Source organism: Lonchura striata, chromosome 28, assembly GCF_046129695.1.
Source record: "Lonchura striata isolate bLonStr1 chromosome 28, bLonStr1.mat, whole genome shotgun sequence".
Lineage (NCBI taxonomy): Eukaryota > Metazoa > Chordata > Aves > Passeriformes > Estrildidae > Lonchura > Lonchura striata.
In genome coordinates this window covers 4,316,138-4,330,746 of record NC_134630.1, presented here as the reverse complement: position 1 = coordinate 4,330,746, position 14,609 = coordinate 4,316,138, and the positions used below count along the sequence as shown (strand labels likewise).

The 14,609-nt window shown below is 57.0% G+C and overlaps 1 protein-coding gene across 1 annotated transcript; it reads left to right on the top strand.

The window, feature by feature from the left end:
- Positions 1–24: 24 nt before the first annotated feature.
- POLRMT (RNA polymerase mitochondrial) lies at positions 25–14,530 on the top strand. The gene is made up of 21 exons (XM_021540109.3): positions 25–108; positions 656–751; positions 1,024–1,640; positions 2,303–2,433; positions 3,377–3,563; positions 3,995–4,144; positions 4,252–4,419; positions 4,733–4,903; positions 5,314–5,553; positions 5,788–6,567; positions 6,849–6,971; positions 9,244–9,366; positions 10,230–10,409; positions 10,513–10,599; positions 10,842–10,955; positions 11,508–11,557; positions 11,829–11,927; positions 12,255–12,327; positions 12,784–12,866; positions 13,232–13,311; positions 13,881–14,530. The coding sequence occupies exons 1-21, from the start codon at positions 51–53 to the stop codon at positions 13,928–13,930; spliced, it is 3,660 nt and encodes a 1,219-aa protein (XP_021395784.3). The 5' UTR covers positions 25–50; the 3' UTR covers positions 13,931–14,530.
- Positions 14,531–14,609: the final 79 nt, after the last annotated feature.

Below are 14,609 nucleotides of genomic sequence, written 5' to 3'. Positions count from 1 at the left end.
GCGGCGGCGCGGCGCCATGGCGCATGCGCGGCGGCGCGCGTGGCCCGGGGATGGCGCTGCTGAGGCTGCGGGCGGTGCTGAGGGGCCCGGGCGGGCTGCGGGGCCCCGGTGAGCGGGAACGGGCACCGGGGGGACACGGGGGCACCGGGGGGCATGAGGGACCCGCGGGGACACGAGGAGACCGGCACACGGCCCGAGTGTGCGGACGGAGATGGGCCGGGACGTCCCACGGTGCTGAGCGCTCTGTGGGATCACATGGAAGGTGGAAGGGTCTTTTTGCGTCGTGGGTACCCCAGGGGTGGAGCCGGGGCTGTGGGAGTGCTGGGGTGTTGTGGCTCTCCAAAGGGCTGATGCGGGGGCTCTGGGTCTGTCCCAGCTGTGGGACATGAGCCCGCCTGCTATGGGGGTCTTGGGATGCTGCCACCTCACTGACAGCGCTGGCTTTGTGGTGTCCCTGGGTCATGTTCCTTCTGAGCCTCTGGTTCCAGGGCTGTCCCTGTCCCTCCTGCCCTCCTGTGCTGCTGCTGAGAAACATCCCGTGCTCACTCTGTCCACGCTGTGTCCAGCTGGGGCCGTGGGGCAGAGCAAGGGACAGGGAATGTGTGAAGGTGTGAACCTCCTCTGACCCCCACACCTCTGTGTTCTTCCTTGGCAGGGATTCCATGGAGAATCTTCAGGAGCTACTCCTCTGCCAGCACCAAGGAGAAGGCGAACAGAAGTGGCACCTGTGAGAGGACAGAGCTGCTGGAAGGTGAGACAGCAGTCAGACCAGCCTGGGCTGTTGCTTTTTCCCTGGCAGTGACACTGCTGGGTTCCTGGGATGCTGAGGTGGGCTCCAGCTTGCAGGTAGATCTCAGAGAGACAGAGGTTGGTATCTCTGTTTTGGAGCAGGGCTGGCCAAGGAGGGATGAAGTTCTTGTGTGAACCCTTTTTTCTCAACATGATCTTGGTACTTCCAGAGTGAGGACAGGACAGAGCCTTTTGTTGTGCCTCATCTCCCATCACCTCTCTCTTTCCCACTAGTGCTGAAAGCTCGAGCAAAGCAGCTGCAAGGCAGTAACGTCCCAGAGGTGACGGTCAGCAAAGTGGAACTGGCAGCACTGGACAATGACAAGTACCAGGAGGCTGTGGTCCCTGGCCCCAAGGAGAAGCAGCCCCTTGCCAGAGGTGATGGCCTGGCCCAGTCCAACACCTGGGCCAAAAAGTTGCAGAAGGAGATGTATAGCCAGCAGCTGAAGATGAAGCAGGAATTGCCCAGTGCTGCCTCCCTGGCTCTGGAGGGCCAGGCCAAGGTGGAGGTCAAGGCAGAGACCAGACCCCCAGTAAAAACCATGAAGAGCCCAAAGATCCCAAAGACAAAAGCAGCCACTGCCTGGAACCAGAGCTCTGGCAGCCCTCACAGCAAGCCCAGGGAGATGAAGGAGGCTGCAGAGCTGAAGAGGCCTCAGAGGATGCCAAAGGACAAGAGTAACCAGCAGGCGCTGCAGCAGACCATCCAGTCCAACCTGGAGTGCTTCCTGTTCCTGCAGCAGGCGGAGGAGGCCGAGCGGTACCTGCTGCTGTGCCACAGCTCTGCCGTGAAGGGCAAGCTGCTGGACACCGGTGCCTTCAACATCGTCATGCGCATCTGGGCCAGGAAGGTACCAAGCTGATGTTCCCCCCCTCTCAGCCCCTAAATTGCCAGGCTAGCCCAGAGATCCAAGGCTTTGAGGGGAGGAATATCAGGAGATGGCAAAGATTTCCAAAAGAGGCTCTTACCCCGATGTATGATGGTGCAGCTCTCTTTATTCTGTGATGTCCATGGGGAGAGCGGGGTAAAGAGCACGAACAGGAAATGTCAGGGGTTTATCCAGGCTCTGGACAGGGAGGGCTCCTTGGCTCTCCACCAACCCTGTCAGGGCAGGAAGGAGGGTCCAGGGTTATCTGATCAGAGTCACAGGGGTCCCAGGGAATGGGGAAAAGGCATGTCCAAATGCACTGTAACACCGAGCTGTGCTGCTCCGGGTGGGAGAGGGGCTGGCCCGTGAGGAACTGCCTCCAGCTGGTTTTACCTGTGCTTGTCACTTCAGCAAGTGTTCAAGCAGCGCTTCTGGCAAGGGGGACTGAGCTGGCATGGGGCCACAGATCTGTGGGAGGTGGCTTGGGGAGGAAGAAAGGAGTGGGGAAAGGGTAGGGTAGGTGTGACTAAATCTGATCCAGGAGTAGAGGGGCATGGAGCTGTGATTCTGGAGCTGCTGGTGTCAGTGTCCACAGCCTCCTTCCCTTCTCAGTGAGCACAGCCTCCTTCCTTTCTCACCTGCAGGGCTCTTTGAACCGCCTGGAGCGATTGTTTTCCATCCTGGAGTCTTCCAGCCTCCGGCCCAACCTGGAATCCTACGCAGTGGCCCTGGAGTGCATGGGCCGGACCAAGTCACCTCCCAAAACCATCCTGAGGTAACAGCTGCCTCAGGTGCTGCTGAGCCTTAGGGGCAGCAGCTGCACATGCTGTGCTTGGAGAGCTGCAGTGGGTTGGGGTCAGGAAGAGCTGCCCCTTCTGTGTGCCCACCTGGATGCTCTGAGCCACTTCTCATGGCCAGATTTTGGTGTGGGCAGAGCACCCTCTCTGCCACCCCAGCTGCTGGGGAGTTTGTCTGAAATTGTGCAGGGAGAGGAGATGTAGAAGGAGAAAACAGGCACTGTTCTCCCCGGAGCTGGGCTGGGAGAGACTCTCTCCAGTCAGGGACTCCTTGGTTCCACACACATCCAGGCATCTCGCTCCTTCTGGCCCCTCCGTTGCTGCCTGGCTTAGCTCCTCTGTTTGTTTTTATGCCACTTCTGTGGAGTTTGCACATTTTGGTGGGCTCAGTCACATAGCTGGCTCTTGCAGGGCTCTCCAGAGGAGCTTGGACAGGAGATTCAGCTAGATTTCCTAATGGACAGGGAAATGTCAGTGCTAAAGTGAGCAGCTGAAAGAGCCCTGGAAGATCCCACAGGCTGGGCCTAGGGGCAGTGCCTGGGGCTGGAGGCACAGCCAGCTCCTCTCCCATGGATGTAGAAAGCTTCTGATGCACTAGTGCTGAACATCAGCGATGTATCACTGGTCTCTCTGTCCTTTGGCTGCTGACACGTTCTAGATGCCTTCAGGGGAATGTCTCCAGTCAGCTGACTCTGACTGCTGGAGGCTGTGGAGCTGTGTCAGTGCAGCACGGCTGTGGGGCAGCCTGTGGGCAGCTCGGCCTCTCTGCCCAGGCAGCTCTGCAGTGGTGAGGGATGGACACCCGATCCCTGTAACCTGAGGCGGGTGGTGACCTTGTGGGAAGGGCTGAGCTGAGGCAGCTTCTGTACAACATGCTCAGGCCCTTGGGGAAGATCGAGCCTGTCCTGTGCTCCTCCTCAGATACCTGCAGCAGCTGAACAGCAGTGGCTTCCATGTGGATGAGCTCTTCCAAAAGTGCCTGTTTGAGGAAGATGAGAAGGAGATGGTGCTGTGGGCCATCAGGACTGTCCAGCCCAACTACCAGCTGCCTCCTCCACCCAGCCCCAAGATCTGCAAGTCTTCTCTGCTCCAGGACTTCTATTCCAGAGTAAGCCACAGCCCTCAGGGAGGTGTTGAAGCTGGCCACATGGTATTCACAGGTGTTCTTAGGTACAGCCCAGGGGAGGGCTAGCAAGAAAAAAACCTTATAACCTGATCTCTGCCTGATAGCCCACACAAATCATCAGATGAATGACATTACTTACAGCCTTACAGCTGTACAGGCTGTTCCCTTACAGGGGAACAGCAAAGCGGAGGGCTTGCAGGGGGCTGGAGATGGCTCCATGCATGGCAGGGGGTGCCTGGGGAGGTGCTTGGCCATAGCACAGGAGCAGAGCAGCCTCTGGATCCAGAGGTCCCAGCGAGGTGCTTTCAGCCCACAGTTGTACCACAATTGTTCCTCTTGCAGGGAAGCTGGGAGAATGAGCATGGCTTCTCCTCTTCCCAGTTTTGGCACTGACTGCCTCTGTCCCATTGCAGGAGACGATGGTGTCGTACCCCAAGCTGGATTTCTCCGTGAAGGAGTTGCAGGAGCGCTTCCAGCAGCAGCTGGAGATGGAGTTGAAGAACACCGTGACCATCGAGTCAGTGGAGGCAGCCAAGCCCCTGACCCCACAGGCTGTCAAAGCGGTAAAGTCAGGGCTCTGGGGCAGCCCTCAGAACCTGTGGGTGAGAGCTGAGGCTGCACAAGCCAAAGAGGGGCAGCTCTCACTGACCTTCCTTCCTTTTCCATGCAGCGTGAGCTGCTGGGCGCCCTCCGCTCCCAGTGGCACGATGCCACCCTCCAGGCCCTGCAGAATTCCAAGCGCAGCATGGCCAGGCCCAAGAGGCTGTCCAAGTACAACATCCTCTACCCCTACCTGTGTCTGCTTCCAGATGAGGAGTATGTGGACATCATGATGCAGGTAGGTGCCTGTCCTACCCTACCAGGAGTGGGGCTGGACTATCAGCCATGGGGCTGTCACAGAGCACTAATGTCCCACTTGAGCCAAATTGGAATTTCCTGAGAGGTTTACCAGGTTTTTAGCTGCAGGCTCTCTGCACAGAGAAATCCATGCTCTGTCCTGGTTGTTTTTCCTTCCTCACCATCTGTTCAGTATCATGGAAATCAGCATCTTTCTGTGCTCCCTGCACAGCAGCTTTAACTCCCTCTCTGTCTCTCTGCTATGTCTCTCTGTTCCTCCTTCCTAAGACCCTTTTTGCCTTGCCCTTTCCCAGATCCTCAACGATCTGTCTCCACAAGGTGAGTCCTTGGCAGTCCTGGCCAGGGAGCTGGGCTCCAAAGTCTACGACAGGTACATCATCCAGAGGAAGCTGCGCAGCGGCCAGCTGGAGAAGGTGCAGGAGATCTATGAGAACTACATCCAGCTGCTGGCAAAGGACAGCCAGGTGAGGATCCCTCAGAGCCAGGAGTGCCATGCAGGAAAGCTCTGAGCTTTGCAGGGAAGGAGAGGACAACAGAGGAGAAAGGGGCCAAGGGCACTGCCATGGGCACCTCAAGGGCCAGGGGAGCAGGTTGTTCTCAGAGCTGAGTGCTCATAGAGGCAGGCAGGTCTGCAGTCTGGGCAGGAGGGGCAGGATGCCGTGGGGACAGGGTGTCAGCCCTGGAGTGTGGCAAGAGGAAGGACTTTGCAGTGCTACTATTCCCATTCTCACTGTTTGGTTCAGCCCAGCCTCCTCAGCCCTCCTTCCCCAAACACCCTTATCAGGGAGAACCTCTGATAGGAGAGTCCTTCTCAGAGCCAGGTAGATTGATCCCATCCAGCAAAGCCCCTCAATTTTCTCCTTCCACCTCCCAGCCTAAACAGTACATGCCAAGGGAATACTGGGAGAAGCTGGTGGCAGAAGCAGGCTTTGGGCCTTCCCTGAACTTGAAGACCTGCAGCTGGCCGTGTGTGCTCCTCATGCGCCTGGGCATGCACATGTTGGAGCTCCTGGTGAAGGCTGTTAAGGTGCCCAGGAACATCCTCAATCGTCGCCTGGAGTCCAAGCCTATCCCTGTCCTCTACCATGTCTACTCCTTCTACAGTAACTGGCAGGTGAGCCTCATCCTGGGGGCTCTAGGGCTGTGCAGAATACCCCTTCCTCAAAACCAGACCCTTGCAAGGTCCTTCTCTGTCCTTGCTGCCATTCCTGCTCAGGGATGCTTTGAGGAGCCCCTGATTCTGTGTGGGTTCTCTCCTTACTTGGCATGATCCATGTGGAATGGCTGACTGACCACAGGCTCTTCCACGCTCCAGCCCTAATCCTCTGCTGCTGATCCTCCTCTCCAGGTCGGGCTGATAAGGCCCCATCCCATCTTCTCCCAGCTTGTGTCAAACGCTGCAGAGACCACTCTGACCTTCAACTCCTCCGCCATGCCCATGCTGTGCCCGCCGGTGCCCTGGACCTCGCCTAGTTTCGGTGCCTTTGTCCTCAATGACACCAAGCTGATGCGTTTCATGGACGAGACCACCCACCACCAGCAGCTCCTGGAGCAGTGTCCCCTCGTGAACCTCCACCCCGTGCTGGATGCCCTGAACCAGCTGGGCAACTGCGCCTGGAAGATCAACCAGCCAGTGCTGGATATCATCATCTCCATCTTCAACGACAAAGGCAACGAGAAGCTGGACATCCCACCACCCCTCTCTGAGGCTCCCAAGCCTCCCACTCCTCCCAGCAATTCCTCCAGCTGGAGCAAGTCCTTCAAGCACGAGGTGTTCCTGTGCAAGAAGAAGGCCGCAGAGATGCACAGCCTGCGCATGGACGCGCTCTACAAGCTCTCCATCGCCAACTATGTCAGGGACAAGGTGTTCTGGTTCCCTCACAACATGGACTTCCGTGGCAGGACGTACCCTTGCCCGCCCTATTTCAACCACCTGGGCAACGATGTCACCCGGGCCATCCTGCTCTTCGCAGAGGGGAGGCCGCTGGGGCCCAGGGGACTCGACTGGCTGAAGATCCACCTCATCAACCTGACGGGGCTGAAGAAGAAGAACGCCTTGCAGGAGCGGCTGGAGTATGCCAATGAAATCATGGAGGACATCCTGGATTCGGCTGACCGCCCACTCACGGTATGTGGGAGCTTCCGGGAAGTGAAATAAAATGGAAATCAGAATCGATTTTGAAACAAAAAAATTTTGAAAGATAGATTTTTGAGAGGTAAAAAGGGAGAAAGCAATGCAGAGATTCCTAAATAACCTGCTTCTGTCTGAAGACATGATGTAAAACTAGGGAAGTGGAGGCATGGTGGGAGGAGGTGCTGTGCTCAGCATATCTCAGGGGCTCCTACCTGTGATTTGAGGGGCACAGGAGCACTGCCTGCTCCCTCCAGCCTGGGCTTTCTCATTCCCAGGGCAGGAAGTGGTGGATGGACACTGATGAGCCCTGGCAAGCCTTGGCATGCTGTATGGAAATCGCCAAAGCCTCAAGGTCCCCAGATCCGGCAGCCTACATCTCACACTTCCCGGTTCACCAGGTAGGATCCTGGCAGGTCCTCACAGCCCGTGTGGGGCTCAGCAGGGCAGGAAAGGAGCATCCAGGTCTCCAGCTCTGCAATCCCTGCTCCACACGGCTAGGTTTTATTAGGAATGAAAATGCAGTGTTTGCCATCTTGGCATGAGAACTCTGGTGATTTGCTGCTGCCTGCAGCCATCCATGAGCTGGTTCAACCCAGGGCTGCCTGGCTTCCCTTGGCTTGAGCAGAACCCAGCTGGGAGATCGCTGGCAGCTGCCTCAGGGTGAGCGCCAGGCCAGTGTCACCATCTGCAGCCACAGGACCAGGACTGGAATTCAGCCCAGCAGGGCAACACCTGGCTGTCTGGAGTGCTCAGAGCTGTGCTTTGGAGGCCTTTGCTGCACTCCTGAAGCCAAGCAGCTCTGCAAGAGCAAATATGGCAAGTCTGGAATTCTGAGGGCATAGGGACAGATGTGCTTGTCCCCCACCTTCAGTAGCCTGTCACTATGTGCCGTGTCCCTGCTCAGGTGCTGCTCAGCTCCCTGAAGACACCTGTCCTCCGTGGCTTCACTGGGACAAGGTTGATAGTGGCTATGGGTAAGGGCCACTGCTCCTTTCTCTTAGGAGGAGATCAAGTGGCCATGATTGAGTGGGGAGGGCAGCAGTTCTTCTGCCAGTAGTGATAGTCTGGAATATGAATGAGGCAGTCAGGTCTGATATTTTGATGACAACAAAAGGTCAAGAGAGCAGCTGGGGGTGTGTGGCGGGTGCAGCTAATGAAATATCAGCAAGGACTTCTTCTGGAGAGTGCCAGAGTGTCATTCAGCCTGAGTCATCAGTGCTGAATTAACGGAGCCGTCAGGTCCTGGCGCTGCCTTTCCGCACTGCAGGGAGTGGGGAGAGAGTGCAGGAGAAAGGGGCCCCTGCTTGAGGAACCTGACAGCCCTGGAGTAGCTGTGGCTGACAGTCCTGGCGTCCTGGAGTAGCTGTGGCTGACAGTCCTGGAGTCCTGGAGTAGCTGTGGCTGACAGTCGTGGAGTCCTGGAGTGGCTCCCTGTGACCAGGGAGAGCACAGGGGGCCAGGAACAGCAGCACATCTGTAAGAAACATCACTGCCAGTGCAGTCTGGGGAGAACCAAGATCTTCCTGCACCATCATTCAGGTCCTGTCTGTCTCACCCAAGCTGCTCTTGGTTCCAGGAGGGCTGCAAGGGCAGCTGCTGTGGCAGACACTCATCATGCCTCTGATGCAGCTTTGGGAAATCTGTGAGGGAGCTGGTTTCTGTCAAAGGGATGTTTTCATCTTCTGGCAGTGCAGCTGTCTGGAGTTGCAGAGCCAGCTGGGGCTTCCTGAGGGATCTCTGGCTTGGCCTGCCTTTTCCTGCCTCTGATCCCACTGCTCAGGTTGTTTTGACTGCTGGTTCTTGGGGCTGCTTTTAGCAGTCCAGATGTATTCGGTGTTTTCCCAATTTTTTGGTTTTCAATGTTTCCACAGAGCTCTGATGTCTTTGGAAACCCGCAGAAGTGGTGATGTGAGGTTTCTGATTTTAAACCTCACAAGTCACAATAGTTAGGGATGGAACCCTGGCCTGGTTCAGGGGCTCTGTGTGGTGGAAAAGTCTCTCCTCCAGCCCGTGCTCCCAAAGAAAAGCTCAGTAGTCTCTGTTGTTCGGTCTCAAGGCAGTTTATTGCAAGTTATCTAAAAGATTTTCTCCTGGAGCTGCCGTGGTTTGCTCACAGCTCAGGCAGAGGCACACACACACCCTGACATCCTCTCTGACCCCGACTGCTTCTTCTCTCCCCGCCCAGGGCTGCTGCTGTCTTTTATATGGTACATTACATGTTACATGGTTACAGTTTTTCCCAATGCCTATTACCTATATTAAATGGTGTTTTTCTACTCTAAACCAATTTGTGAGTGCCAACATCACCAAGAACATGGAGGTAAGGAAGAAGAAAGACGAGGAACAGGACTGGCCTACATTCCTCCATCTTAAAACCTCTGACCCCCATGTACAAAGTAAAAACCCGCTTGCACAATACTAAAAAATTCTCCCCTCTACTTTGTAACTACTTCTACTATAATATCTAAATTTTTGTGACTGCTTGTTCCACCTTCAAAGTTGGTAAATCATTCCATGGCTCAAACTAAAAATCACAGCTGTTTCCAGCTGCCTGCCAGGGTCTCAAATGCTTCTGACCAGGGCCTGGAACCTCCAAAAATGTCTGAGGAACAGATGAGCAGGGCTCTGTCCACACACTGACTCCTTGTTTTCCTCGTGCTCTTCCGGCAGGATGGCTCCTGCAATGGGCTGCAGCACTATGCAGCACTCGGCCGGGATCTCAGCGGCGCTGCCTCCGTCAACCTGGTGCCCTGTGGGCTCCCTCAGGATGTCTACAGTGCAGTGGCCCAGCAGGTGAGGCACTGTGGGGACACACGGGGTCCTTCTGGACCTGCCTCCTCCTCTTGGTGTGCACAGGGTGACTCCCACTTCCAAGGAGAAGGCAGAGGGCTGGGGAGAGACAGGGACTGTCTGTCCCCGAGTGGGATGTGACTGGAGATCTGTCCTTACAGAGGTGGCTGTGAGAAATCCCCTGGGATTTCTGCTGTCCTCACTTGTCCTGAATGAAGCCTGGGAGAACTAGGCTGGAGAGGTGGAAGAGAGCAAAGTGTGTTTGTTCCTCATCCCTTGGTCACAGCTGGCTGGGCTATGGGTTATGAGGTTTTTCTTCCTTGAGCTGAGTTGGAGGGAGTGGGTAAAGATTCAGCCTTGATCCTGCTACAAAGTCTTTGGTGTCTTTGTCAAGATGTGATGTGAAATTTGCCACTGGGACAGTGCTGAGAGGCTCATTCAGCTGGCATTGGACCCTGCATCTCCCATCTGGGTCTCAGCAGGTTTTCTCCAGGCAGCACCACACCAGAGAGCAGGAAGAGTTCACGGAGGTGCAGGGCTTGCTCAGTTATCACTGGGGGGCAGAGGCAGGAGAACCCAGGTTCTGAGCCACTGTCAGGCTGTGTCCTTGTCCCAGCTGGCACAACCCAGTTGCCAAGGGAGAGTGCCAAAGCAGCAGGGAAGGCTCTGCGGGCACTGTTGTCCATGCTGGATCCCTTCAGCAGGTGCCTTCTCTCATCCAGGGTGGTGCAAATGGGCTGCAGGGATCCTGATGGGAGCTTGAGCCAGGCAGTGCACAGCAGGGAGGCTCCCACAGGCCACAGGCACGGAGGGGGCTCGAGCCAGCGTGGCTCCTGCCAGCCCTGACTCTGAGGCACTCTCCTCAGGTGGAGGAGTTTCGGAAGAAGGATGCTGAGCGGGGCTTGAAGATTGCCCAGGTGCTGCAGGGCTTCATCAGCCGCAAGGTGGTGAAGCAGACGGTGATGACGGTGGTGTACGGGGTCACTCGCTACGGGGGCCGCCTGCAGATAGAGAAACGCCTCAAGGAGATCGATGAGTTCCCCGAGGTAGCATTCCTGTGTGTCCCCTCTCCCTGGATCCTGTCACTTCCCTCCGTGTCTCTGGCTGTCCCTTCGTACGACCCATGGCTCTGCCTCTGGTCTGTGCCAGGAGTACTTGTGGGAAGCGTCTCATTACCTGGTGAAGCAGGTGTTCAACAGCATCAAGGAGATGTTCTCAGCAACTCGAGACATCCAGGTAAGGAGCCTGTTGCCCTTTACCCCCACTTTTTCTCCTTCCCTGGTCCATTCATACGTAGACAAAGGGATGCTCCAAGGGGAGAGATGGTTCTCCTGGCCCAGAGAGGCTCCTCCTGCCCCAGCGCAGAGGTGTGGCATTGTACCAAACTCTGTGGCAGGAGTGAGGTTGGCCTGTGCTGGGAGGGGATGGGGTCTCCCAGCTCCACACTAACTCCAGCTGCTTCCTCCCCTCCTCTGAAGAACTGGCTGACGGAGAGCGCCAAGCTCATCGCCCAGTCGGGCCGGACGGTGCAGTGGGTCACACCGCTGGGGCTCCCCATCATCCAGCCCTACTATCGCTCCAGATCCACTGTGGTGAGTGTCCAGAGGCAGCTCTCATGGCCCACCCTCCCTGTGCCATGGTGGGAGCAGGGCAAAGACAGCCGGGTTGGCATCACTGGTGGGTGAGCCTGCAGAGCAGGTAGGATCCCTGAGTGCAGGCGCATCCTCCAGCCTCATGGCTCCCTGCAGAGCCTGGAGTGTGTGGGTGAGCTGGTGAGGAAGCTCTGTGGCTCCATCCCACTCAGGCAGCTGGGGCACGGGCCGTTCCCCGCTCCGAGAGCCTCCTCAGGGCTCGTGTGACTCAGTCTCGCTGCTGTCACCTCCCACGTGCTGCTGTGCTGACTCACAGCCCCCCAGCCCCAGCAGCCCTCGGGCCAATTCACCCTGCGAGGGTGAAGGGGTTCAGATGCCTGCCAGCAGCCTCAGGAGGGGAGCTGGGCAAAATGTCACTGGGCAGTGGCAGCTGCCATGGTTCTGGGACACCTTGGAAAGGCACAGGCCCCTCTCCAGAAGAGTGGGGCAGTGCCCAGCCCACCGTGCTGCCAGGCAGTGCAGGGTGACAGCTGGTACCCCCTCTCCCCACAGCTGAATTGTGGCATGCAGCGCTTGAGCGTGAAAACCTCCAACAGCAGCCAGTAAGTACAAAACCATGGCCTGCACTGCACCCCTGCTGGCCTCAGCCTGTGCTCTGGGGACAAGGCCTTCCTGTCAGGGAAGCTGTCAAGGAGTGCCAGAGCTCCTGTTATTGCCCCTGAGCTGCAGAAAGCTGGACAGAGCAGCAGGGCCTCGGGGCCCTTCAGGGCAGCCCCCTCACCCCCAGGCTGGGGTGGCACTGTCTCTGTGCCAGTGCTGTCATCTTTGGCCTTGAAATGCCCCAGCTCCTCTGTGCCCCACTTTGTCCTGCAGGAAACCTGACACTGTGAAGCAGAAAAATGCCTTTCCTCCCAACTTCATCCACTCTCTGGACTCCACACACATGATGCTCACAGCACTGCACTGCCTCAGGTAGGGAGTGGGCAGCTGGGCTCTCACCTGGCTCTGCTGTGGCTCAGGACTCTCCTGGGAGAACATTGCTGGGGCAAGGCACCACATGGCACTGAGGAGTCCCTGTGGGTGGGCATTTGGGGTTCCTGGCAGAGAAGGAGAGGAGGCAGCAGGACAGGGACAGGGAGATCCTGGGACTGGCCACCTCCCTGTGAAAAGCTGCTGCGCAGGGAGTCTCCCTCTTGTGTGGTCCCTGCTCCTGTCCCAGCCAGGGGTGTTCTGCATGGGGTGGTTCCATCACACACAGGGGTCTCAGCACTGCTTCATGGCACCTCTGCCTCCTTGCAGGGAGGGCCTGACCTTCGTCTCAGTCCACGATTGCTACTGGACTCACGCGCTCACCGTGGATGTCATGAACCAGGTAAAAGTGTCCTCCTGGCTCCCTTGGGAGCAAGATCTTGCTGATCTGTGCTCTGGGCCCATGCCAGGCCTCGCCTCCCCTGGGCTTTGCTCCATAGGCTGATTGATTCACCCGAGTGAGGTGAACCTGGGATGTTTGCTGGTGGTTGCAGCTGATTTCTTGGTGCCCCTTCTCCTCCCACTCTGCAGGGAGTGTGTGGGGAGAGTGTGGAAACAGGCACTAAACACAGCCCTGGCAGCCAGTGCCCCTGCCCTGCCCTGGGTCCTTCCCAAAGGCTTTTGTGCTTTTGGGTCAATCTCTACTTCACATCTTCCTGGGCTAATTCCTTTCACCCTTGTCTGGCAGCCCCCCCTTCCCACTCCTGCTGCTTTCCCTGCCCTTCACCTCTGACCTGTCACTGCGGGAAGGAGGGAAAACACCTGCTAAGCTGCACCTCACAGTTGTCTCCCTGGTCAGGTCTGTCGGCAGCAGTTTGTGGCTCTGCACAGCGAGAAGATTCTGCAGGATCTGTCTGAGTTCATGTTGGAGAAGTATTGCAGGTATTCCTGACCTGTTGGATTTCCCCCCCACTTCCCAGAGGTTGTGTCCAGGTGCTCACAGGTTGTGTTACCTGCCTGGGGCTTGCTCTGGGGGGAAGCTGTCCTTCATTCTTGCTTGACACCCAAATCACCATCAACAGCAGTGTAAAAACCCAGGGCTCTGCACCCTCTTGCTGCAGAACCAGGGGAGGGTTTGGCAGCCTTAGGACCTGCCCTGCTGGGCTGCTGGGGCTGGGCTCCTGCTCTCACTCTGGGCTGCATGGTCTGTTTTGGAAGAGCTGAATCCTGTTGTCAGGGGCTGCACTAGGGAGCAGAGGAGGATGTGCCTGGTTCCAGATAACCTGTGTTTATTTGCTTCCTTCTAGTTCATCCAGCTCCAGCATGGAGCCCATAGCCCAGTGGCAGAAGAGACTGATGGAGCAGCTGTCAAATGTCCCCAGGACAGGTAGGAGCATGGGACAGGAACATGCAGAGCTCAGGAGCATTTTGGAGACAAGGGGAATGAGATGGAGTGGCTCCAAAACCACCAAAAGGCAAAAAGCCAGAGCTGTCTCCTTGGATCAGGCTTCCTCTCCTATGCTGGACTGCAGAGCCATGGGGCAGAGCAGTCCAGCACGTCCACATTCCCTTGTAGCATTCCTGTGAGTGCTCCCTGCCATCCTCGCTGAGTTCCTGGGATTTCCCCCAGGCTGACCCAGCTCTTCCCATCCTGCTCTTGTTCTGCTCCCATCTGTTTCCAACCATGAGTATTTGCTGGGAGATGGGAGCGAGGGACTCAGCATGGTAATTGCCAGGATCTAGATGATATACATGCAATGGGATTAAGGCAATTAGTTTAACTCCTTCTAATCTCTCAGCCCTGTGTCTGCCAGGCCATCTGGCTCTGCCTGACCTCTGTGTGGAGTGGCTCCATGGGCAGCACAGTCCAGGGCCAGGGATCCTTCATGCACTGAGGCCACTTCCCTCTCCCTGTCCATCCTTGCTCTCCTCTGACCTCTCCTTTGCTCCCCTCAGGTGAATTCAACCTGAAGCAAGTGATGGATTCCACATATTTCTTCAGCTGAGCCTGGCAGCCTGCAGGGCCCTGGGATACCTCTGGAGCTCCAGCCATGATGGGCACTGGCCTGCAATGCTCTTCTGTCCCACATCTCATGGGGAAGAAGGTGCAGCTTCCAGCCCAGCGAGAGCCCTGCCTCACTCGGAGGTGCTGGGGCAAACAGAATCTGCTGGAGCAGCTGGTGGGGCACAGAGCTCTGCATTGTTTGCTGTCACTGCTGTCCCAGCACAGGGGGAGGGCACCAAGCCTGGCTGGAGGTGAAGGGGTGGCAGGGTGGCTGCCCTCAGCCCTCACCCCAGTGCTGTGAGCACTGTCCTTTGCCTGGCTGTTGCCTGTCCTGGGGTGCTGTCCCTCTCTTTCCCCTCCACCAGCAGGGCTCACACTTGGAGGGGCAGGCAACTGAGCTGGCCACAGGAGCCCCAGCCCTGCTCTCGGCCACAGGTGCTGCTCTGTGCTCTGCTCGGCTCTGGGCACTGTCCTCATTTCCCATAGCACAGCCTCTGCTCTTCACTCTCTTTTCCAGGGATGAGTTTTGCTGCTGCTCAGGCAGGGAAAACCACTAACTTGGCTGTCAACCTGTACAATATTGTAAATAAAATGTTTTTTTTGAAATACAAGATGAGACCTGTGTTGTCTGGAATGTTTGCCTGACCCCTGTCTTTGCCAGGGGCACGGGGAGGTGGGAT